Genomic DNA, 23542 nt, shown 5'->3' with positions numbered 1-23542 from the left:
TGAGCCTTTTTCTCCAATAACTACGATTCCCGAATTGGGAGACAATGAGTCCGATGGAAATCCTTCAACATCTTCGAATAATACTTTAGGCTTTTCAAATAATACACCCGAAGTACAAACTTCGCCTACACCAAATTTTACTTCCACCAACATCGAAGAAATAAGGCACGAAGTTTCAGATAATATAAAACGTAGCCAAGAGCGCCAGAAGGAAGCATATGACGCAAACAAGTCCCCTGCAACATCGTATTCTGTTGGTGATCTAGTTAAAATTACCAAAACTAATTTTAACAACGATGGAAAGAGCAAAAAGCTTCTGCCAAAGTTCATTGGTCCATTTAAGGTAATCAAGAGCTTGGGGAACGATCGTTACCAAATTTGTAATGTACCTGGGTTCAATACAAAAAAGTATGATAGCGTTGTAGCCTCAGATAGAATGCGTCCTTGGATAAATATTCAAGCACTTGAGATTAATGGATCCTCTCGTTCTTCATCTGACTCGTCTGATTCTGAATAATTAGTTACATTTGCAAATTGCATGCATATACCTAATAATTTTTTTTAATTTTTTTTTTCATTGATCCTTGGCTGATTTGTTTCAATTAAATTAAAATTAAGTTGATTAAAGTTAATAAAGGATTATCATAATAATTTTGTAAATAGACTTATTTATACTAGATATATAAGTAACAGAAGTTCTAATGTAAATTATAAATAATTGTTATTTAAAACAATTATGTATACACTTGAGAATGTTGTGATTGGCGTGCTTCGGAGTTAGCACGCTGTCGGATGGCCGAATGTTGTGATTTCCTTGATTAGTCCTATAATGATTACTAAAATTATCCTATTTGTCATTCTGGTTAAGAATAACTAGTTTAATTTTCAACAGATACTCATTTGGTTTACACAAATATATCAGATGTGATATTGTTTTTATTAAAAGTCAAGTTTTAAAATAGATAAATAACCTATTAATAGCATATAAAATTGTACTGAATTTATAAATAATATTAGAATATGTATTATGTAATAAATAAGTTAATTTCAATATTAAAAGTAAAAGTGTATTTCGTAGTTTGTAAAGTGATCTCTGATTGGCTGTTGCTTGGTGCCACGTGACAGGTTAATCGTCACGTGACAGATCTCCTGTCGCGTGGTACGGAGGGAAGCCTGGTTGGAGACACTAGTCAGTCGGTTGAGAGCGGTGCTACCCAGAGGTTGTGTAAGAGAATATTGTATAGTGTGAGAATAAAATATAAAGTGATCATCAAATACGACTTTTCTTTATAAAACTGTGAAGTGAAGTGAACTAACAAGTGTTGGCTCAAAAGGACACGTATCCAGGGCCGTTAAACCTAATATTAAAAAAAAAAAAAAAAACAATCCAAGATTAGGTAAGACTGGCAGTAAATAAACAACCTATGTCGTCGACCGTATCGCCGTCGTATTGTTGAGCTTTTTTTATTGTAGCAACACTAAGAATTGAATGAACGAACAGAACTTTGAATGAATGAATGGGCTTCTGTGAACTTCTGTCAATAAAAAAAAAGTAAGATTTGTCGAAAATGGAGTACAAAAATCTATTTTCGCATCTATTTTAGATAAAATATCTGAGAAATCTTGCCAACAACTAGATATGTGTGATAGAGCATTTGCGAAAAACAAGTATAGAATCACCTCAGCGAATCAATGCCTCTTGACTGATGTCCAGACCTCGTTCAACGCTCAAGTCTTACAACAAAGCATTGTTTTGATGGATAGTGATGAAACGATCAGGTATAAAGCGTTTTAATGTAATTACGGACGGTAAATAGGTTATATTAATGCTGAACTGGCTCCCCGATCCTCTATCCTTCTTTTGTTATGATCACATTTACTGCTTCCTTCCCGTACTGAATGAAATAAAGGTACAGTTAGCTTTCGGCCATGTATGATAGTATGTATGTCAACTGAGGAGCAGGTATTTTAGCCTCAATAATAGCCAGGCAGCAGATTTTTGGTGCCACTGTGTATGTAATACAGTTAGGATTAGCATCAAAAGACTATTTTTAAAGGAATATTTTCGACCATTTCAAATTATAGATACCTACCTATACTTTTCCCAAAAAGGGTTCATCCTGGTTCTCCTACTATTTTGTGTTGCTGGTAGAAGCACTAGGACATGCTCCTGTTATACTATTGAATACAATTAAGTGTAACATCTAAAGGCCATTTCTATGGAATAAAGTTATGTATTTTTGCAGATTTCTTTAAATTTTATGTATATTTAAATATCCTATCATAAGTATACAGATTTACCAACTAACAACATCTTCAAGCTAACACTTGTATCATAGAGTTCACTTGTTTTTTGATTCCAACAGCATTAAAGCGGAGCCCGACATCCTCGAGGAGGGAAGCGTGAGCGTGCACCCGGCGCGGTGGATCAGCGAGGTGGTTGTGGAGCCTACGTTCAGGTGAATTCACACTCACTTGACTAACCCTTGGTTTATTGGCTTATTGATGTCGATTTTGAAGGCACCAATTCTTATTTTGGAGCTGTCGTAACCTCAAATTATTTGTTAAAATTTGACTCTATGATTGTTTTTATAAATCTCATTATGGCGAAATTTATAGTTTTGACATCATTAAAACTAAACATGGTGGACTAGGCCTAAAACCCTTCCTTCATTGGAAGGAGACCCGTGCCCCAGCAGTGGAGATGATGGATTGTGATGATGTGATGAATACTAAATGTGCCTTCAGGATCAACATCATTGTGAAAAATTTGTGCCATCATCACTGTTTCTAGTCTAGTATTTGATTAATGTTGTTCAGTGTTCATCTAGCGAATGTAAATTCAGTTGTTTTTCTATTGTATGATGCTCCTTGGGATACCCAACAGTCAAGAAGATTTTTGTGTTGTGCCCAATAAAGCTAGATATATTCTGTTCTATAGTTTTTAAACTAACAAGCCTTATAAAATTCTTATGGTTTAAAGAATTCAAACATTGCTATGGAGAGACCTATGTTCAGCAATTAATGCCCCACTGGCCTAAAGTCTGAGCAAACTATACAAATGAAAACAATGATAAAAATTACTTGTATAGAATTTACATTTGTATCCTGCCAGATCTTGGGTATTTAATGTAATTTAAGTATTATTTGCAGTTTAAACTTTATTTCTGATCATACCTAAACTGTGCATTAAATATTATGTGTTGTGTGTGTGGTGTTCTAGATAGCTCTCTGTCATTCACCACCCTCATCACCATTAGCCTGTAATCATCATCTACTGGACATAGGCCTTCATCATCCACTGCTGGACATAGGCCTTCATCATCCACTACTGGACTTAGGCCTTCATTCGAGCACTCTGTCCTCAGCCTTCATCATCAAGCTAATCATCACTACTGGCATAGGTAATTGTTCATCCTTCTTGGCATGTTCATTTCAAATAACACTCACGGGCAATGAAATAGTTCCATTGAGAAAATTACGAAATTACTCCTAAACAAAAAAAACTAACTTAATGACGCCTTCTGCAATATTGAGTACATTTTACGGTGCATCAGAATATTACCAACTAAAAACGTAAATATTTTGTTCAAATTTTCCATTAAATGTTTTTAAAAAATTGGGTCAGTTGTCTGCATTTCGTAGGTGGAACTGTTTCTTCACTCGTGAGTGTAATATTAAGGGTGTTTTTAATAGCATATGGATTTCATCAAGAATATGGGATCGCACGCCATTTTACCGCGTCCTACGCGTAGTACACGCATTACAATAAATACTTGTATAAAAATAACACTTGCGAGTGTCAGACGTGCCATCAATCCCGCGTGCGTGATTAAATCCACACTCTATTAAAAACTCCTTGTAAGAGATCACTCTCAGCGATGAGGTTACCTATTGAGCATTGTTTCTAGTCTTTAAGTATGTTTTTTGTATGTCTGGTTAATGTGGTGTACAATAAAGTATAAGTCAATTCTATTATCACTGTCACTAAATACAAAATTCATAGATTTGGGCTATATTTTTCATACAGCAAGTTATATGGCACTTATTTGGAGAAGCCTATGTCCCTAATGATTATAATTAAAGTAAATCTAAGTTTGATACTGGCTGGATACATAATTGAATTGATCTCTTATGGTGAAGGAAAACATCGTGAGGAAATCCGAACATCTAGATTCTAGATGTGTACAGTTCCCCAAAATTGATAATGCGCATAGAAATCTTCGCCATTGTTCGGCAACGGTCGTATTTCCGAACGCCATGTATTTAGATATGTATTTAGAGTGGTTAAGTGCATTTTCTTCATGCATTTTTTTTAGATTTATGTGTTTGGTGCTAAAAGAGATATTGATTTATCAGTAACGAAATTTGAGTCGATAATTCATAATATTGTCATAATATTAAAATTTACTTCGAAAATGTTACAGTACTTTTCAAATGTCTTGCTCAAGCTGGTGTTAATATGGATGAAATAAGGTTTGAATAACACAAGGTTTATGTTAGAAGAAAAAATATGGATTTAAAACACAGGTTTACATTAAAATCTCAGTTCAAAAGTATTTACAGCGCTGATCATTCACAATTACAATAACAATTACAACTTGGTCTTTTGGGTGTGGTTTTATTGACTAAGTGAAGTCTATCAATGTGACGTATATTTTATTCTTAAATGTGCCTCATAATATGGCGTGGTCAAAAATAATTAAAGTTGAAATTAAATTCACATTTGAAAAAAATAACAAGAACGATGTGTAATTGCAGCTCTTTATAATTCCACAAAAGTAATACTGATCTTGACCTTGAAACCTTTGACTGATCGGTGACAGCCACCGACCGCCCAAATTGGTTTCGATTATGTGTCACATGATATTGACTACTATTTCTTTCGAACAAGGATCAAAATGCAAGTGCTTTTACGATTCAATGATTCGGGTGTTTCCGGGAATACGACAGTTTGCGAAGATTTGCATGTGCATTATTAATATGGGAGAACTGTACCCTAAGTGCATAGTACTTATTCAAAAACGGCGATACGGCTCGCGACCTATCACGTGAGTACAAATGTACAGCCAAAAGCGGGTGTATGTAAAATGTTTTCAGAATAACTCTCTGTTATCCCTTTCCGGTTTCCGCTTACATACAACAATCCTTTCTGCAAACACCGTCTATCACTCCCACGGTAAACCCACGAAAATGTTAACAAAGCTCCTTTACCTAAGCACAACATTCTCTCTGTTAACAAAACTCTCTGCCCGAACAGCGTCCAACCAATGGAGCCCAACAAGGTGTACCAGCTACCCACGCTGCTGCAGCCCGCGCCGCTCGCCTGCGAGTACCTGGAGCGGGGGCGGGGGGCGGAGCGGGGGGAGAGGGCGGAGAGGATCGTCATGCCTGACGGGAGAGGTAAGGACATGAAATAATAACAAGCTGGCCGCCAATTGACCACTACATCTTAGCGATTTAGTTACCACACTTGAGCGTTAAACCATGGTGAATTCATGCTATAATGTATGTATCTCTTTGCTGCTTGTTGCGACGGCTTTATTACTTATAGCAATATCTACTAGACAACCTATGGATGGAAGAGAGAAACGTATACTTACGAGGTAAGCACAAAATCCTAAACTCTAGTCCCAGTAGTTCAATAGTTTCCGGACATCTGGGTCATTACTTCCTCTCACCTACCCTCTATCAGCTGCCGGCTGCTGCAGCCCGCGCCGCTTCCCTGCGAGTACCTGGAGCGGGGGCGGGGGGCGGAGCGGGGGGAGAGGGCCGAGAGGATCGTCATGCCTGATGGGAGAGGTGAGGAGATGTGCCTTCTTAGAGGATGAAAATAATAGAGCTGAACGTCAATGGAGCTGTCCACTACACCTTAGCGAATCATAAGCGAAGGCAAATTGGAAGCCACTTCAATTGAGCTCGATACTCTGAAATTGAGGGGACGTTCGAGTTTATTGAGTAGCTCTTCAGTGAGGTCAAAATAGTTTACGTCAGCGTAATCGAGAATTGGTAGCAGTAGAGACTGTGCCAGCGTAATTTTAGTGTTAAGCTGTAGGAAATACCGCAGGCTGCCCCTCTGGCTAGGCTTAACGAGCCGTCCGAAGCACTTTACTTCACACAAATATAACCTCAAAATTTCTTTGCAGAAATCTCCCCCCGTCCCCTCCTGCCCATGCCGGCGACGTTCCAGTGCGACATCTGCCACCGCAAGTTCACGAGACAGTCGAACCTGGCGGAGCACACGCTGCGGCACGGCGGGGAGAGCTTCCAGTGCGAGGTGTGCCACAAGAAGTTCACTTGCGCCAGGTGAGATAAGATACATGTTAAAGATAAAGAAACATTTAGGTACTTGATACACTGACCACAACGACAAAAAATACCTAATACGAAACAACAATAAATTACAAACATAATTCGCTAATATACATAACAGGTTGCTGTCCAGAGCGCTAACGTAACTTAAATGGATCGTCACCGTATCGCCTTTCGCCCGAGCTAGTTTCCAGCGAGGTCACGACCTTTTCTGAATTGGTAGGTATGTGTGTTTGTGACCTAAACACAGCTGGGGGGGTAAGCCCACCGATCATTAGCAATCAGCAATCCTTAAGGAGCGCGGCAGCGTCGCTCGCTTGTCAAATCTGACTACGTCAGTACTTGTATGCATCTGACAGACGTGTGACAGTCTAGCGACGCCTAGGGCTAGTTAGTGTCTCGTGGTGCGACATCTGCAGCAGTTCACGTGCAGTCCAGCCTGGCGGAGCACACGCTGCGGCGGGGAGAACTTCCAGTGCGAGGTGTGCCACAAGTAGTTCATTTGCGACAGGTCACCATGGAAACAGCAGTAATGGATACTAGCTGTTCACACACACACACACACACACACACACACACACACACACACACACACACACACACACACACACACACACACACACACACACACACACACACACACACACACACACACACACACACACACACACACACACACACACACACACACACACACACACACACAAACACGCGTCCACACATATTCGCAAACTTTCGCCTTTATTTGACATAACCGTACAAAGAAATAAGCCAGTTAGATAAGCGTCAGTCGCTGACCGCCCCGGGTCTAGGTGTATTAGTATAAGTACAGTCGATACATCACTCGAGGAGGCTTCTTTCGTGAACCCCCTGATCTGAATCTATACTGAAATTAACGCATTTCGAATAGTTAGTATGATGTTGTTGAATTGATCTACAACTTTTTGGTAGAAGCTTTCGTAAAATGTATTTTAAATGTAATATAATAAGTAATACTTTATGGCCTTCATGTATCACCAATAGATTATGTTTCTTTCAGATACCTGACCCGCCATTCTCGCATCCATACCGACGACGGAAGCCCCAAAAAGGCCGAGTCCTCGCGACAACACAACAAACACATCGACAAAGGATACACGTGCACTTTCTGCGAGAAAAGTTTTAGCTGCAAATCCCACCTGGTCGCACACACACGCATACACACAGGTGAAAAGCCTTACGCGTGTGATGTTTGCAACAAACTGTTCAACCACAAGTCGCATCTAAACGCACATACCCGCATACATACTGGTGAGAAGCCATTTCAATGTCGTATATGTCAGAAACCTTTTAGAGACCCGTCGAACTTGGCAGGCCATATGAGAGTGCATAATGGGTTAAAGCCATTCGCGTGCGCTGTTTGCAGTGAAGAGTTTACGCATTCTTCTATGCTGAAAAAGCATGAGAAGTTACACGCGGACCATAAGGTTTTTCCGTGTGAAATCTGCGGTAAAGTACTAACTGATAACTCTAAATTGAAAAACCACATGAAGACTCATGCTGAGAAGAGTATGTGTACTGTTTGCAATAAAAGTTTTACGCCTAGAAAGAGTGCTATAAAGGATTTGGCGTGTCCGGATTGCACCAGAGAGTATGGGGAGAGGATTAAGCTGGATAGAGGTGATAATGGGTCGTTTATGATTTATACTGTCAGCGGGCAATAGAGCTTAAATGATTGTTTGGTTTTGTTTATGACTCTTGACATAAAACATAGGCCTTTTTTAAGTTAGCGTGTTGGTGACACACTAGAGCTGAGGGTTTGTCAGTTGCTAACAGCCCCATTATCTATTTGAAAAGCAAGTCTACTTTGAAGAGAGTTTTGACTATGTTTCATTGAAATCGGTTCAGCCGTTCCTTTTTCATTATTGTCGGGGGTTTTTAACTTCAGCTTAACGTTTAATCTACGCCTACGCCTTCTATCTAAATGTGCCATTTGGATCTCGACGGCATGTCGTTTGCCGCCAGATGGCACCTTTATTCTTAATTAATAATGCTATGCTTCCGTTTAAGTTGTAAATAAGTGATGGTAATTAAATGTTGCCATAGAATGAGTAAAGTTATTTATAAAATACACAGTTATTCTTCAGCTATCATGATAATTTAGATTCTAAGTATGTATTGGTTGTTACTTTTTATCTTTTGGCATTAGACAATATGCTATTCAAGAAATTTCTCCGATAGTACTTATAACAACATTTAACGGCAATGGCTAAAATTTTGACGGATAGTATCATGGAAGTAATAAGTACAGTGCGACAAACTTATCTGTTCCGGTGACAGTTAACTAAATTGGTTCATATCTCATTATTAACTAATAAAATATATAGATATAGATTAGATGGGTCTATTAAAACCGCAAGGGTAAATTACCATTACTGCAAAACTTAACATCTTAAAGAATGAAGAAATATTATACATTTACGTGAGCTCTCACCGGAACAGATAAGTTTGTGGCACTGTACTTAGTACCTATTACCTCCATGGATAGTATATATGCAGATGACAGATAAAATTAACTATAAAACATGCTTTTTAACGGTGGTACAGTAAACAAAAAGATCAAGACCCACCCCACCACAAATTGTTTACACCTACTTTTATCTAATGCTAAAAAAAATGTGTGAATGTGTCTCAGATTTTTTCACAATTTAAATATAATTTCTAAGATATACTTACTGCCATAACTATCTTAATAACTATTGTAACAACAAAATCTACAAATTAGGCTTAAAATAACTATGAAATACTTATTCTACTGTATTCGTTTAGAATATACGCTGTTTCTAATATATATGTATTTCTGATTTTGACGACCGAATGGCGTAGTGGTTAGTGACCCTGACTACTGAGCCGCAGGTCCCGGGTTCGATTCCCGGCTGGGGCAGATATTTGTTTAAACACAGATATTTGTTCTCGGGTCTTGGGTGTTGATATTTATATTTAGTATCTATCTATCTATGTATTTGTGTAGATATATCAGCTGTCCGACACCCATAACACAGGTTCTACCTAGCTTGGGGTCGGATGGCCGTGTGTGAGATGTCCCCACATAATATTATTATTATTATATTATTATCTGATTGCTTGTCCGAAGTGTAAGTTAATTAAATGTAAAAAATCATTTTCTTTTCATGTTGATTGCAACTTGAAACCTTTATAAAGTTTCTGTATGCATCTCGTATGTCTTTCTTTAAGTCAAAACAAAAGAATTACTTACATAAGTTATATCTAGAATTCTTGTATATTTTATTTAACATATGATTTTAAATAATACATTTTTCGTAATACGTTTTATCTATGTTTAGTTGAAAATCCTGTTTGATCATGATTTTAGTTGTAATAAGTAGGTATAATTTAAGATGTGGTTGTGATAGTGATCGATGTAACGTGTGCGGATACAGAAATGAAACGAAAACAGAGGCCGCCTTACAGGGTAAATTTTTATCAGTGATGCTCTCATTATTATTGCTGTTTATTTTTCGCGATTTCTTTGATTTCTTGAAGAATGTTGCTCATTACATTGAGTGCATTGACCAGCTGAAGTACACTGATAAAACTTCAACCTGTACATAAAGCTATTTTAAGTGTATTATAGTTTTAATTAAGTTTTTTTAGGATCTGATTATTTGGGTTATTATTTCTCTATCGCTTCATTGTGATTTAAGAAGAACATAATTAATAATTTATATTAGTATGAGAAATAAATACCTACTTATAATACATTATAGACACTCTAACTTGCGTGTAAGTATACAATGTATCTAAGATGGACTGCATTGGTTAAGTTATAAGTATGATTGCTTAACTACAAACTTCGTCAATATTTTAAATATCCTAAGTTCTAGGTTCTAGACTCTGTACTCACTTGTTTATTAATTTGTTTTAGTTTTAGATGCTGTTTTATCTTAAAGTGTAAGTTAAGTTTACCTATTACTGACGTGAATAATGTAGATCATTATTTTATGACATAAAACTGCATGTGTACATGATTATGTATTGGCTTTCATTTATCTAACACTAGGTTTTATCCGAAAACTATAATACTCATATTCAGTTTTCCCCAATCATTTCAAAAGGAAGGATGCCCCTGTCGGAACCTATTACACCCGCCACAAACAATTTATGACAGACTAGCTGTTCCCGCGAGCTTCGCTTCGCCTTTAAAAGTTTTCCCGTGGGAATTCCGGGATAAAAAGTAGCCTATTTTCTTTCCCAGGGTCTAGACCGTATGTATACTAAATTTCATTCAAATCCGTTCAGTAGTTTTGGCGTGAAAGAGTAACAGACAGACACAGTTACTTTCGCATTTATAATATTAGTTGGGATATATAGGTAAGAGTGGATGAATATCAAACTGCCATATGTCCACCTACCCGAAAAATTTACTTTTTGATTTGGTCGTATTCTCCGTTAAAATGTCAGTTTGCCTATGCCCTTCAAGTTCCAATAAGTGCAAGGCATCCATGAGAAAAAAGTAAGTTTTTTTCAAATCCTTTTAAGTCTAACCGTTTCGCATTACAAATTTTCACAAGTCCTTCCGGCCAATCACAGAGCGTAATTTTTTCAACATGGCGTCATACTTGTTGAGAATTTCGAGGCTGTGGTGTGTGCTCCCAGTGTTTTATAACGAATATGAATGAAAATGTTGAGGAAATTGTGATTGTGGACCCTGATAAAGCTCGGAAAAGGAACAGATTGAAGAGTGTAGCAAAAAAACGACAGAAAACTATGGCGAAGTAAGTTTAAAACCCCTTTTTATCCAACCCACGTGTCAAACACAAAGCATTTTCGTAGTAAACACAGGGCCGTATCGGGTAGAATATAATAAATACGGTAGGTAGGTACTTTTCTACCGATAAATTTTGGTTGATTAACTTCATTGTATTTAATAGAATATAAACTATATTAGTCTTACTGAGTCCGGCCCATGATATTAGTATTTTTCAAACAACTATAAGTCCTTATGACTCATATCAAAACAGCATAAGTCTTGTATGGGCATATCAAACTGCTATAAGTCCAAACTGTTTATTAACTTTTACGCCTTTCTATGAGTGTTATAATGGATTTGTTTATTAAAATACATTCTTAAGGTCACAAGTCAACTGATTAAATCACGTGGCAAGTTCTATGACCATTAAATAATAGAGAAAACAAAAACCTCCATTTCCCAAATTTTGCGTGGACGTGACATATGGCAGTTTGATATTCATCCACTCATAAGATATTAGGGCAAGCGAGAGAGTGTTTCTTGAGCGGGTGCGCCGGTCCTTACACTTTCCCAATCAAGAGCATCACCGTTAAAATATTCACACAAATTCAGACAGAATAAACGAAACGCATCAATGGGGTCTCGCCCTTGGGGATTTTGACCGTCAAGTCATGTCTTTTGTCTCTAAAAAATACAACCATATAAGTAGATTTATTAAAATTAACATAATAAAACTATAACTATAATAAATGTAGTGTATGTTAAAAACTTCATCAAGCCAAGGTACGCGATTATTTTGAATGTAGAGTCATAAATCCGTACATTTTAACTTGCTCTACTGTTTCCTATTTCAACACATGATATTGGCGGAATTTACTGTGCTAGTCACGCACAGTACAAGTGCCATACAAAACAAGAATGTCGCGAAAAGAAGCTGTAATTATTCTGAGTTATGACGTATTCACAAATTTATCTGACAGTGTCAGAATAGCTTTGTTTACATTGTCTATGGTCTGAATGTCAAGTCAAAAGGTGACCAAAAGTGAACTCAAAATTGCTCAAAAATCAATAAACACCCAATGAATTTACGAATAATGCCCTAATTTTGACTATACAAGACGTGAAGTGACGAAAGTAGAAAGTAGTGCAAAATGTTCCCTTCACATGCATCTAGACTGTTTGCGGAGCCGAAACGAGACGCTGAACACAACATGATTCCCATTTTGCCCATAAAAAAGAAAGATGCATCTTTCGTTCGGAAAGCAACGAAACCACCAAAAATTACTGGGATTGTATCAATAAAGGTCGAGATTGAAACAGAGTATGACGATATTGAGTAAGTATATCCTTATATGCGTATGCCCAGTTATTTACCTATTAGGGCTCCCGCACACGGGCCACCGGCCACAACCACAAAACGCCGCCACTGGCATATTTCCTGTAATTTCCGTACATTTTATATGGACTTGCCGCCCACGGTTGACGCCGGTGGCGGCCACACGCTTCAAATCGTTCCCATACAAAAGCTTCTCGTGGCGGCGTTTGTGGCTGTGGCCGGTGGCCCGTATGCGGCGACACTTAGTGTCCACGAACGAAGAGATCCTCCCAGAGTGTCGTATCACCTGAGATAGAGATAACCCACTAACCCCTGTTCCTTATACATGTCCGGCGCACCCTGTTCAGTCAGCGACTGGTGCTAATGTGACAAAGCTAGAGTCTGCACCACCACTGGAGTCTTAAATTTTGCCAGGAACTAACCTGCCTATCATCTAGTATAATTTAGTTCTATGAGTGCAGCATTGCGGCTATCGGACTTCAGTGGTGGCATGGGTTCTAGCTCTTGTGGTTGTCACCAACACAATAAGAAGATTAATGTCTTATGTTTTTACTTGCATCAATGCATGAGCCCTGATTAAGTTGTTGTGGTGTACCCGAAATTTTAGTTAAATGCTACATTGACATGCATCTAATACTTATATAATTATAATATTGTGTTTTAGTAATGCAACATCTACCAATCACATGCATATACCGTGGCTGCCCAACAGAAGCATCAAATTTGAAAGGCTGAACGCATCGCCCCCACACGTCCAGCAAGAACAAATAATAGATCCCACTTCATTGTGGGTTAAAGGAAATAACTTAGACATTGAACTGCGCATTGAAAATAAAGGGGATACATGTAAAATAAAACAAGAAATTGATGAAACTGATGTAAGTATTTGATAATTTGTGCTTATATTTCTTAGTTATATAGTCTTGCATGTTGTGTACAATGGGTATGAGTAATCTATATTTGCCAACTTCCCTATTCTACCGTGAGGAGGGTATAAGTACCTTCACCAGGCTCACTAGAATGGAACCTTTGAGCAGATCCCTAAGGTCTAAACACCCTCACCTTGAGTCATGTTCCTTCACCCTGGTCTGTGGGTTGCAGGTTCAAATCTAGTGCAGGCTTCCTCACAAAGGTGATGTCTGTTCTGTTTTCAGTTCCATCTCAAAGACTTATTTATCATGCTGGTTATGAATGAAGCTATCAAGCCTAGATAAAGTTGTACTTATTGACATACTGTGTCTCCTGACCAGAGGTAGACTGTGAAGAATTTTTTAAATGATGATGGTCAGGAGACACATGAGCTTCATTAATTTCATAATCACCATGATGAATAAGTCTTTCAGATAGAAAATGCCCGTAAAATCTTATACCCAATGAAATCTCGAATCTACTGTTAATATTTCAGGATGTGACAATTGAGGAGACTCCGCACGAGGCATACACAGTGACCAGCAGCCCCGACCCGCTCACCTGTGTCGAGACCAACTACTCCAGTGAGTTCATGTTTAATAATCTACATTCTTCATTAAGACCATCCGCAGACTGCAGACTTTTAGTCGGCCGATAGTTTGGTCGGGCTCTTAATCAGTATGGAGATGTATGGTAGTTCAACGGTTATGTATCGGCCGATACTCCATACTGATTAAGAGCCCGACCAAACTATTGGCCAACTAAAAGTCTGCAGTCTGCGGGGGTTCTAATGACTGGTTCTTTTGGTCACTGCCTGTATGTATTTTTTTTAAATAAAGGAGTACTGAGAATGTCTCTCGCACATTTCCGATATTGACAAAGTTGGATGGGTCATTGTAAGGACCCATAGCAATGCAGTAATAAATTACGTAGACCAATAGCAACACAGTTAAAAAGTTTCGGTACTTGTTTGTTCTATCTCTTATCTCTAAATAGATAGAATTTGAAGCAGTCATCTGAAGAGAGTTGCATGAAAGGTTCCTCTCCAAACAACCTATCAACTATACCTTACAATATGTTGGCTTGGGCCTTCAGCAACTGGTAGCTAATCTTTTCACCACTGTGACAGAACCTAGTCTACTACATTCTACTCTATTCTCTATTCTACTACTACTACATTCGCGCATTTACATGCATTCCCTTACATTGCCTGACAATATTTAGAGTTAAACTGTATCCTATTTCAAATATTGCATTTTATTTTTCAGCGCCGGCCAATACTCCAGCAGAAGATCTACTCAAATACATCATCCAAAAAAACGACAAATTTTTCTGCAAATTATGCGACAGACACTTCTTTAAACGTCAATATGCAGAGAGTCACGTGAAATACCACGATGTGACTTACAAACAACAACGATCGCTAGCCGCAACGTATAAGCCCATAACAGACTCGTCTAGTTACATAACGCAGAAGGGCGAAAAGTACTTCTGCAATGTTTGCGACAGAGAATTTTCGCGTCGACAGTACGCCGAAAGCCACATCCAGTCGCACAACAATAATAAGAAGCTGTCATACGTTTGTAAGTTCTGCGACAAAGACTGTAAAAGCAAGTCCACATTAGACAGACATTTGAGGACGCATACAGGCGAACGACCGTACAAGTGCGATAAATGCGATGCTACATTCTCAACAGAGTTTGTGCAAAGAAGGCATGTGTCGCTAAACAAGTGCAGAACGCAAAAAGTCTTCGAGTGTCCTGACTGCGATAAAGTATTCACGAAAGCCGATCTCTACAACTCGCACAGAATCAAACACACAACCGACAAACCCTACGTTTGTGATATATGCGGAGATTCCTTCAAGTACAGAAGTACGATCGTGAAACATGTCAGAATGCATTCGGGTGAACTACCTTACCCCTGCCCGCATTGCGACAAATCGTACCTCCATAAAGGCTTGTTGGCGACTCACTTGCGAGTGCATACAGGTGAGAAGCCATACAGCTGTCCTATTTGCAATAAAAAGTTCTCGCTAAAACACAATGCTAAGAAACACATCAAATACACACACGTCAGGGAAAAGGTACTCGAGTGTTTTATCTGTCATAAAGTATTTCCCCGTGAAAGCCGCCTCAAATACCACATGGCGTCCCACGCTAAGCTGAAGCCGTTCTCGTGTGATATATGTCATATTAAATTCTCGCACAAACAGGGGGTTTTACGGCATATTGTGTCAAAACATCCGGGGACTATAGACGTGCAAGATTACAAAAGGGACAAGGCTAAGACTGGGGGTAAAGTGTCGGCGTTACAAACTCAAGTTGTACCTTCGACTGCAGTGGAATAGATAAAACAATATTATTAAAGATTGCTTACATTGTGAAAAAATAAAATTTGGTATTATAGCGCCATCTATTGGTGCGTACTTGCTCTTTACAGTTGGTATGAGCTAGGTTTGGAAGACACTAACGCCATCTAGGGTCAGTCCTTTGAATGACATTGTTTATCAATAAGATACAATATCTTCTAATGTATGTTGTGTATGTGTATACTGACTTGTATAGTACTGCTAAGTGATGGTACGTCATATTAAGTTCCTTTAAGTCAAGAACTCAAGTGTGTAGCTAGCATAATTTTACATTGTAAATAATTAAGTTTTAGTCAGCAGCATTTATTATTTTATCTATCTTTATTAAGTATAAATACATTATTATTTTATGAAAATGGCCAGTTCACAATGTTAACATGCAGGTTAGATATCATTAAACATAGGCGACCTAACGTCAATTTGTGAATTCAAACGAGCAAAACAACAATTTTGAGCCGTTATTGAACAAAATACTACTAATTTCTGGTTTATGAAAACCATCTTGATAAATGTATTAAAATAAACCTAAAATGTAAGCGAATTTCTTGTTTTATTAATTTATCTTTGCTATTCAACAACAACAGCTGCCGCTACACGCCTTCGTTATCGATCAGATAAACGTCACTATACCACTATTTGGCAATAATAGACGCATTTTTCCTGAAATAAAAATGACATATTATGTATCTAGCCTATCTGAAACCTAGTTAAACATTGTGAGATATGGCGTTTCGACTTTCTCCGTGTTCGGCATCATAAGGGTCACAGTGACAGTTAAATAAAGTCCATTTTTCTCTCCACCTTTATTTGCAAGGTGCGGGTGCCTATATAAATAGAGTGAGTCGCCCGCGCGCCTCAGTTGTAATATCACCATGCAGAAATGACTAGGTTTCAGATAGGCTAGATACATAATATGTCATTTTTATTTCAGGAAAAATGCGTCTATTATGTAGTCTGAGCCTATCTGAAACCTAGTTAAACATTGTGAGATGTGTTTATTATCGCATGGTGGAGAGAAAACCAACTGTGACCCATAAGCTACTGATGAGTATATCAGTGGATAAATATTTGAATCTATAAATTTATAATGCATAGATTTCTAGGTAATAGATATACTAAAAAGAAAGGTATATGTATACATAAGACTTAAGTACTTCCTTATTATTCCTGACTTGTCAGAAAGTTATGGAAGGTATGTACCTATACCTATAGGTAGGTATTTATACATATGGATAGACACAGTGCCTCTTCGAAAGCAATACTTATAAGTAGTTATTGATCAATATCTTGTTATTGTCAAGGCAATATTTTTAACATACACTAGCCGAATGGATGGAACCAGTGAAATACTTTGCAACAATATTTAAAAGCTGTAAAATGTAGAATATCGATCCAGGCCGCTGGGGCTCAGGCCAGCACATGCTGACTAGGGTATGTAATTCTGGACTGACCTCAGAAATGCAGCAGCCGACCCTGGAGCCTCGAGGACCTGCTCAGTCAGCCCCGTACGACGACACGGCCTGCAACACCTGGCGCGGCATCTAGTCCTTGGAACGAGGAGTGGTGCTTGAAGGGAAGATAATTTTACTAAATATCTCAGCCTCATCAGCTACTGGAAAAGATTAGATGAAGGCTGTGACACTGGCGGATAACTAAGTATTCAGTTTTTCAAAACATGATGCAGGTCACTATATTCATATTCTAGATTGACAAGTAACACACAGTCTAATTTTGTATTCTAACTAACTCGGCGGTTAACGAGTTCCTGTGCAGTCCTACTAGGAAGGAAAGTTATTTTATAAGCCTTTGCACCGATTTTGTGGGCTACTATCATTCTGTATCATCATGTGTGAATATTATGAGCTCTGGCAGCATTCCTTGGTAGATGACATCAATTAATAAAGATTGATTAACACAACAATAACAATTATAATAGTTGATAAATGAAACCCGGCTAACATGTCTTAACTGGGTAAGTAAATGATCAGTCATGCCACCAGGATAAGTAAAATGTTCAGCACTTCATATGAAAAACATTAACAAGGTCACCTTTAGGTATGTTCGTCAACACTAAGGGCAGGTCTCGGCCAAAACCTTAAGGCTTCGCCTTATTGCAACTTCAAAGGTACGTAGGTAGGTACCTACTTACATTGTTGTAGGTTCGATTTTGAAACCATCAAGTCAACCTGGATAAAACAAAATAAAATAGCTCGATTAAATAAAGATGGTACGTAAAGATGTTAGTTGTACCTGATCAGACCTGATGCAACGACAGCCAACATAGACTCTCTAATCTGTGGAAGCAACAATCATGGTGGCGGGAACATGGACAGTTGGACGACCCACCTCGAGCCTGACTTATCAATCAGAACTGACAGTTCGCCAACAGCAGATAGCTTGCGGCTATCTATAGGTAAACTTAGGTAGTTAGCTATACCCAAGAAACAGTCCTTGGACATCGATATGACAGTGGAACGGCCAATAACTGTGACATTCTTTAAAACAAAAAGGCTTGTTGTTGTCCAGCTAAGGAAGGTTACCTACTTCAGCGACCTGGTATTGCATTCTGAAAGAACTGCGAAGAGTTAATATTATGACTAATAATTATTACTTATTTAGAAACTTTTCCGCAAACTCTAATAAATCAAGCAGCTACCACGTCACCGCTGCCCGGTTATAACTCTGTACTAGCTTAGTAGATATATATACCAGTTCTAGCCTTCAGCTAGAGGCCAGAGAGCTCCTAAATGAGATGCGAGTACGGGCATGACACAAGTAATTTTTTACTAGGTAACTATGTACGTAACTAACTGAAAGATCCATAAAACAGTTGAGGATTACTCAGAATGGAATTGTGAAAACGGCACGTCTGCATCTTAACCAGTCAGTCTAAGTAGTTTCAGCAGATACAGTGTTGAAAAATAGTTATGAAACGTTTGCGCCAGAATCGAATTAAAGATACATTTTCATTAGAGAAGCCGTTTAGGCATGAATAGGTACTTTCACCCTTTGGATTGTGCTCCAAATGATGACCTTCGAAGTTCATAGAAATTTAATGACGACTGCCATTGTTTATTATCTAGCCCCGTACATTGAGTAGGGCTGCGGCTACACGTGATGTGATACACAGTACACAGTAGGTATATGCATGTTCCCAGAATAGTGGAAGTTATAATTTTACCAAAAGGTAGTCGTCTCGTGCAAGAGCACCGTTACTCGATTTATTCGATACACAACTAGTAGACAGCTGCTGCGTAGGAGGTTCACGCAATTTTCAACAAAGAGCTCGGATAATACCCTCTCACAATCCACTGGGACATAAGGAAGACAGCTAATATGGTGCCACTCAGAAACCGCGATGACACTCCGATCATGATCACCCGACAGTAGGATCATAATAAATTCGGTAACTTGTGAAGCGGTATGGTATAGCAACAGCGACTTTCACGAAATCAGGAATTAGCTCAGTGCTTTTAGGTTGAACACTCGCCGGTGGGATTCACTTTGCTCACAGCCGAGAAAAGAAAAGACTCAAAGCTGGAATCTGCCGATGTGTCATGACACTTAAGATAGTGTCTGGGGGGTCACTTTATATGACGAAAAACGAACTTTCAGTGCACTGCGGCGCGAGCCGCTCTATCTGTTTGTATGTATTAAACGTGCCGATTGCACGACAGCTCTCGTTCGTTCGTTTCTCATCAGTATAGAGTAACGCTCCTGTACTTACTGTGAGTCACCATTCCCATGAGCAGTCCAATGATCTTTAGGCAGTTTAGAACAAAAGCTGCATTAGACAGTTTCTTCAGCAGAGACATCGAAATAAAAAATTGATTGCACAACTATCCCCAGGAGCAGTCTACAGGTCACTTTGGGGAGTTCAGAAGAAAGCTGCTTTAATAGAATACCCTACCTCAGCGGAGGTATCAAATTGAAGTGCTATAACACTTTTAGAAGCGGTGCACGTTACCCGATTTGTCGTCATCCATGCCGATGCGGCTACGGCGACTGCAGGTGGTTACTCATGCTTCGTTGGTGTGCCCTTGTATGGCTAACATGACCAACCTTGGCAGTAAACGCAGTAAACGAATATGCCATAATCACTGATGAATAGCGCACGTTACTTGATACCTTCTAAATAAGTCACTCATAATGATGGCTGATGATGATGATGACCGTGCTAGCAATAGTGCAGGCGGTTCCGCTGAGCATAAAATCTCTTCCCAGACAGGGGGCGTTTGGATCTGGCAACCAGAACAGGAGTGCCAGGTGTGCGCAGCGATGCAGGTGGGACAACACAGCCGCCAGGGCAGGAGTACATGGCTGGGTCTATGCAGCGATGCAGGTACCACAAACCGGTGGCCAGGGCCAGGACCGGGTGTACAGCCGCCAGGGCAGGAGTGCATGGCTGGGTCTATGCAGCGATGCAGGTACCACAAACCGGTGGCCAGGGCCAGGACCGGGTGTACAGCCGCCAGGGCAGGAGTGCATGGCTGGGTCTATGCAGCGATGCAGGTACCACAAACCGGTGGCCAGGGCCAGGACCGGGTGTACGCTGCGATGCAGGTGGCACGAGACGGCGGCCAGCGCAGGAGCACAGGGCCGGGTGTATGCTGCGATGCAGGTGGCACGAACCGGTGGCCAGGGCAGGAGCGCAGGGCCGGGTGTACGCTGCGATGCAGGTGCCACGAGACGGCGGCCAGCGCAGGAGCACAGGGCCGGGTGCAGGTTACACGAAACTTCAATTTCACCGAATCGGCCTGCCTACCCTCAGCGGGTAGGTACCGGCGGATCACATTACTCGCCGCACATGCCACAATGTCCCAACATACTGAAACTCGGAGCCACGTACTTCCTGTAAAAAATCCTATGACGGTCCTGGAAAGCTCCTGTTTGTAAAGCCTTACATAAGCTGTAAGTGCATTATTGTAATAGCAAAGTTTTTATCAACTGTTTTCTAAAAATATTAGAAATTGAGGGTAGAAAAATATATTTTTATTATTTTTTCCTGTATAAAATTAACATATGCTTTACTTAAAGCGGTCATTAATGTAAGTATATAGCTCAAGCGCCACTAGTAGGACCGGAATATGTGATCAATCATCACCACGACTATTGAATCGGACCCTACTGCGTGGGATAAAAACCCCAAGCGCCGGAGCATTATGACCAGTGGCTGAGCTTTTAAAAGCAGTAAATAATAGCATTTTACTCACGGCTTATCAACTCAAACCTTCGTTGCGAAATCCTCAGCAATGGCTGCGTGCGCAGCAGCCGGCAGGCCCCGCGCCGCCTGGTCCGCATCACGCTACAGCTCCCGGCAGCGAGGACTCCGCAAATTCAATATTATATTTTTCCCCGTCGGAGCGAAGCCGACGAGAACCGTTGCTACATTGAGCCATTTTGCCGAAGTGTTCACTTCAAAAATCAAAAACCAACTGAGGCGCGCGGGCGACTCACTCTATTTATATAGGCACCCGCACCTTGCAAATAAAGGTGGAGAGAAAAATGGACTTTATTTAACTGTCACTGTGACCCTTATGATGCCGAACACGGAGAAAGTCGAAACGCCATATCTCACAATGTTTAACTAGGTTTCAGATAGGCTCAGACTACATAATACGGAGGAGCTGCGATTGATGGTACGCGCATTGAACAAGTTTATCGACTATAGTTTATGATAATTATATAGTGCCACAAACTTATCTGTTCCGGTGACAGTTCAAGTAAATGTCTAATATTTCTTAATTTTATAAGATTTTAAGTTTGCCCGTAGTGGTAATTTGCCCTTGAGGTTTTAATAAACCCATCTAATCCATATCAATATACAATTAATTAGTAAGTAATGAGATATGGATCAATTTAGTTCACTCTCACCGGAACAGATAAGTTTGTGGCGCTATACTTTGACTTATGTCAAATTCATAGTTAACTAATAACTCAAATCGGTTGAACCAATCAAAAGTTATGGATCTAATTACCTTACAACGGTTCTGGGTAAGGGTATTATGATTTATGAAAGAAATTAAACTAACTTTTACAATGACACAATATTTATTGAATAGTATAAAAGACACGTACATTGTTATAATACAGAGAAAGCTTAATAATTTTCCATACACAGAGACAAGTATAAAAAACGGTAAGTATATGTTTTACTTAAGTAGCTGTGCGTTATATGTATTAATAAATAAGCACCTTTTTTAAACATAGGTATTTTAAAGTACTTAAGTAGGTTGCGAAGCTAGGTAGGTATGGTCATGTGCAGAGAACCTGACCCCCCGCCTCAAAGTAAAAATGTTTCTGAGAGGGGTCAGTTTCTCTGCCTTATTCTGTACCTACTCTACCTACATTGTTTTTCAGTAAACTGTAACTCAAGTATGAAACTATAATTATAATTCAGTTTTGAGATAAAATTTTATGTGAAAAAGCAATTAATGTTGCTCTGAGATTATATGAAAAAAATACAATATAAAGTAACCAAATAATTGAATATTAATTCGTAACGATCTCTTTTACCAAACGCTAAACGTATTTAAAATTGTATTGAAATTAAATTTTTAATATACATCTTCTATTAACTGACAGATGTTTTTGACAGACCACTAAAGACACATTTAGCGTTTGGTAAGTTCCACCAATCTTGTAAATAAAATACCTACTAAACTTATTTATTTATATCAAACGGTAAAAAACACTTTTCATTCGCTTAGATAAGTAATTAATCATTCAAAGGACGGAATATAACAAAAAAAGATTGTGCCTATTAAAAAATAAGTACTTACTTAAATAATTTGTACCCTAACGTAATCCAAACAGGCTTTCCAGTTTCGGCAGTGGACCCAAAAACATTATTTATATAAATATAATTATTTAAATAAACGCTTTATAAAATAATAACCACCCTTTGGATATTTATAGAAAAGTTAAAACTATTTTTAGCTCACTAACACCTTGCGTTTTTCATATCAATCAGGCATTTTTTTTCGTGTCGTATTATGGTTTTAATGGCGCCATTTATGGTGTTTTTTTTTGAGCTGTCAGAAAACCTTTCTTTGGAATCCAACGTATTTATTTTGCACTCCTTGGGAGAGGCCTATGTACGGTCAGGGTCAGATAAACCTGACCCTCCGTAGTAGCAATGCCTGTGAGTGGGGTCAGGTTTCTCTGCCGCTTACTGTACAGCAGTTGGTTGGTGCAGAGCTAAAAATGGATATAGAACTAACAATTTTATAAATAACGGGTAAAGCCTCCACTATAAGAACCCTGCTTTTTCTTAAATTAATGGTCTTAATATTCTACGACGTCGTTCTTAAACATTATGGCAGTCAAAACCATATATTTCTCAATAAATCTGATTCCTCTTTAAGTATATTTTGTCGTAATAACTAGGTTATATTGTAAAATAAATGCTCACATTAAGCACCCTTAATTAACATTCGATTTTAAAAACATAAGGTAACCTACCCTTGTTATAGTTCAGAGTCTAGCTAAAAATATAAAGTTGACATAATACGGCAAATTTAAATAGCTACCAAGATCAGGTAGGTGTACTAATTTTAGACTGGTAAATAGTTTTGATAGTCACAGTATGGTTCGTACACAGTACAGACTCATGGCATAGGATAAATTTTAATTTGGAACATGTATTTTTTCGTTTCTTTTAACTCTAAAACTGTTCACTAAGGGTAGGTACCTACAGACGTTGGTAAAAATAGCACAATTTACAATACGGTCGGTAAAAATAGCATTTATGTAAAACTACTACACTATAATTTGAAGCATTACAAAACTGTAAAGTGTTCGTTTTTCCAAAGAATCTTTAAGTCGGTTTGTACGTTTGTAATCGCTTAAGTATCTAATTGCG

At 38.8% G+C, this 23542-nt stretch overlaps 2 protein-coding genes across 4 annotated transcripts; both read left to right on the top strand.

Moving 5' to 3' along the window:
* Window positions 1-1538: 1538 nt before the first annotated feature.
* On the top strand, window positions 1539-8594 carry LOC105387724 (zinc finger protein 664). Of its 3 annotated transcripts, none has more exons than XM_048631953.1 (6): window positions 1539-1779; window positions 2367-2459; window positions 3369-3404; window positions 5261-5403; window positions 6147-6306; window positions 7352-8594. In XM_048631953.1, the coding sequence occupies exons 1-6, from the start codon at window positions 1640-1642 to the stop codon at window positions 8013-8015; spliced, it is 1236 nt and encodes a 411-aa protein (XP_048487910.1). In that variant the 5' UTR covers window positions 1539-1639; the 3' UTR covers window positions 8016-8594. The 3 variants fall into 3 exon arrangements, with proteins under 3 accessions (XP_048487910.1, XP_048487909.1, XP_048487911.1); XM_048631952.1 differs by having other exon boundaries at window positions 3288-3404; XM_048631954.1 differs by lacking the exon at window positions 3369-3404.
* Window positions 8595-13068: 4474 nt separating this feature from the next.
* Window positions 13069-15857, top strand: LOC105387708 (zinc finger protein 26). The gene is made up of 3 exons (XM_048632113.1): window positions 13069-13276; window positions 13804-13891; window positions 14576-15857. The coding sequence occupies exons 1-3, from the start codon at window positions 13085-13087 to the stop codon at window positions 15655-15657; spliced, it is 1362 nt and encodes a 453-aa protein (XP_048488070.1). The 5' UTR covers window positions 13069-13084; the 3' UTR covers window positions 15658-15857.
* Window positions 15858-23542: the final 7685 nt, after the last annotated feature.

The sequence above is a fragment of the Plutella xylostella genome, chromosome 30 (genome assembly GCF_932276165.1).
Source record: "Plutella xylostella chromosome 30, ilPluXylo3.1, whole genome shotgun sequence".
In the NCBI taxonomy this organism is placed as follows: domain Eukaryota; kingdom Metazoa; phylum Arthropoda; class Insecta; order Lepidoptera; family Plutellidae; genus Plutella; species Plutella xylostella.
This window is presented reverse-complemented; position numbering and strand designations above follow the sequence as displayed.

What these genes read in the sequence shown, in the direction of transcription:
- LOC105387724 (XM_048631952.1), top strand. Translation starts at nt 1,640, where the DNA reads ATGTGTGATAGAGCATTTGCGAAAAACAAGTATAGAATCACCTCAGCG. An exon ending in GATAGTGATGAAACGATCAG is followed by an intron (nt 1,780 to 2,366) that starts GTATAAAGCGTT and finishes TGATTCCAACAG; the next exon opens with CATTAAAGCGGAGCCCGACA. An exon ending in AATCATCACTACTGGCATAG is followed by an intron (nt 3,405 to 5,260) that starts GTAATTGTTCAT and finishes CTGCCCGAACAG; the next exon opens with CGTCCAACCAATGGAGCCCA.
- LOC105387708 (XM_048632113.1), top strand. Translation starts at nt 13,085, where the DNA reads ATGCATATACCGTGGCTGCCCAACAGAAGCATCAAATTTGAAAGGCTG. An exon ending in AAGAAATTGATGAAACTGAT is followed by an intron (nt 13,277 to 13,803) that starts GTAAGTATTTGA and finishes TTAATATTTCAG; the next exon opens with GATGTGACAATTGAGGAGAC. An exon ending in TGTCGAGACCAACTACTCCA is followed by an intron (nt 13,892 to 14,575) that starts GTGAGTTCATGT and finishes TTTATTTTTCAG; the next exon opens with CGCCGGCCAATACTCCAGCA.